A 2,500-nucleotide genomic window follows, 5' to 3' on the forward strand; every position below is an offset into this window, starting at 1 on the left:
TACATATGATGTTTTCTTTATAAAGTGAATCTTTCCCAAGTCTCAAGATCTGGTATTAACCAGAAAGAGCCAAAATGTACTTTTACCCCTTCTCAACATCACTTAGTCACCTAGTCTGTAAACACATATGAGATTACAACTCTGTAATTTATGCATTTGTCTGTTTGCTTACATGAAATGGGCAAGGAGAATAGTAATCTAAAGATTCAGTATAGTTTTGATAATGGAATGTTAATGCTAATGAACTGATTTTCTTTGCAATGACATGTTTTGAATTAGATAATTCTGAGACATCATCTGAGTATAAGCTAAATGTGATACTGCTAATACTGGTAGATACACTGGGATAGTCTTATTTTTTCATTCTTTTTTAATATAATATGCTAATACTTTATCGTTCTTTTACAGAAAAGAAGGTATTAGGGTAAAATCAGCAAAACAAAGCTTTCAAATATTGTCACAAACATGCAGTTCTGGCTGATTTTAACCTGTCATTTACCCTTTACTTGCAGCTTCTTCTCAAGTTTTGACTGTCCAACAGGATTAAATGCAGCACATGTGTACTTTCCTGAGTGCTCTGATGTCACTCCTCTCATTATCAAATTACTAATTGATGAATCAAGTTGGTTGATCATGAATTTTGAAGAGGACATAAGGGGAAGGTCATCTTTGTACCACTGAAGAGTTAAAGGCTCATCCCCCATTGCTGTGCACATGATCTGGACGAGCTGGCCTTCCTTAACATCATCAGGAAACCAGAATGGCTGAATTTCTGGTGCAACTGATATGGGAATAATTTTAGCTATCATGAGAAACTGCACAAGTTCAATAATGAACAATAATTATAGCAGATACTGTTTCCCAGGTATAATATCTATGCTTTTTAACTCTAGTGATGAATCAGCCTACATTTGCCTTGAAAATCATCTCAATCAATGGTTAGTCTCATCCAAAAGGAAGGGTATTTACAGAAAGAAAAAAAAACAAGCATTTCATACATCAGCATCTACAGAGAGCTTTATCAACAATGCACCAAAGAAAAACTCCACCTTGAACTTTTAACTGTGAAGAGACCTGAACGGAGCCCACCATGTTGCTTGCTCTACATGTATACAAGCCAGCACTATGTGAGGCAACACTGGGGAGCAGAATGCTGCTCACTTTAGGTGTCAGATGACTGATGATGGTTTCATGATCTGAATGCATGAGCTGATTGTCCTTAAACCACTGAAGTGTGATAGGTTCATCTCCAACCAGGACCAGACAGGTAATTTGCAAAGGTGTGCCTGATGCCACTTCATCAGGGAATGCAAATGGCAGAATTTCTGGCTTGACTGTAGTGTCATAGCAAAAAGAAACTTTAGAATAATTCACAATTGATTTCTTTCAATTACTACTACTTTTGGGGGTAATTATAAGACACACATTAGAGTAACAAAACAATCACTATGCACCATTCCCATACACTCTGTAAATAATCATAATAACTACCTCTTAATCCACCACTGCCCCACTTACAAGGAAAATTGTTTAGCCTTTCTATCTGCTCATATATATCAACAACCAACTTATATTCCTAGCTTCTTGCCATATGTCACTTGTTTGGATCCTACAGTTCTTTTAAGTTCTGAATTTAATACACAATTACACTAACTGCTGTTTTGCTATTCTGACCATTCATATAGTTTCTTTGCACTACTAATAAACTATTCTGTTAATTACATTTTCCCTTTATCAGACAATCATACTCTGTGCCTACTTATTTCTTCATACTGTTTAGTTCTAAAGTTGCATATCTGGAACACAACAATGTGCCTAAAATGCCAAGTTTCCATATGCCTCAGAAATAACAAATGAGTTCCTATCATATTGTTGAATTTTCATTCACAGAATTCACTTCAGTTCACCTTTCCTTATTGTTTTGTTTACAAAATTCTGTACCACTATGAAATTTTCTTCCTTCTGGAAATCAAGTCCCTTTGTTCTACAGATACCACTTTGGAAAGACTTCAGCTTTCTTTACCTTATAGTTCCTTACATACTATACTATTGCCTGTACTAAAGAAAATACAACTTCCTATCAATTAACATACACTAGCATTCTTCATCTGGGGAAATATCTAAATTTTTCAATACCTGTCTGTAAATGAAGGATATGGTGGGACAGAAACAAGCAAACAAAGCAACCTATTCCAGAGAACTTTGGCAAGCAAAATGGGAAACCTCCACCTTGAACTTTGAGAAGTGAGGAAACTTCCGTTGAGCCAACCATGTTGCTTGCCCTACATGTGTACAAGCCGGCGCTCTGTGAGTTAACACTGGGTAGCAGAAGGTTACTGACTTTAGGTGTCAAATTATTAATGATGGTTTCATGATCTGAAGGCACAAGCTGACTGTCTTTATACCACTGAAGTCTGATAGGCTCGTCTCCTTCCGTGACCAAACACGATATTTGCAAGAGTTTTCCTGATTCCACCTCATCAGGGAATGAAAAAGGCAG

General features: G+C 36.5%; 1 protein-coding gene across 46 annotated transcripts in view; it reads right to left on the reverse strand.

Moving 5' to 3' along the window:
• The window catches only part of LOC125027623 (Down syndrome cell adhesion molecule-like protein Dscam2), a 384,720-nt gene that overhangs the window by 83,078 nt on the left and 299,142 nt on the right, over positions 1–2,500 (reverse strand). The window contains exon 15 of one of the 46 annotated variants that reach the window (XM_047616755.1): positions 1,050–1,334. The exons of the other annotated variants lie outside the window; for them this stretch is intronic. Within the exon in view, the coding sequence (XP_047472711.1) occupies positions 1,050–1,334 (285 nt within the window). The remainder of the gene's footprint in view (positions 1–1,049; positions 1,335–2,500) is intronic. 46 annotated transcript variants of the gene reach the window in all.

The sequence above is a fragment of the Penaeus chinensis genome, chromosome 7, assembly GCF_019202785.1.
Source record: "Penaeus chinensis breed Huanghai No. 1 chromosome 7, ASM1920278v2, whole genome shotgun sequence".
NCBI classification, from domain to species: domain Eukaryota; kingdom Metazoa; phylum Arthropoda; class Malacostraca; order Decapoda; family Penaeidae; genus Penaeus; species Penaeus chinensis.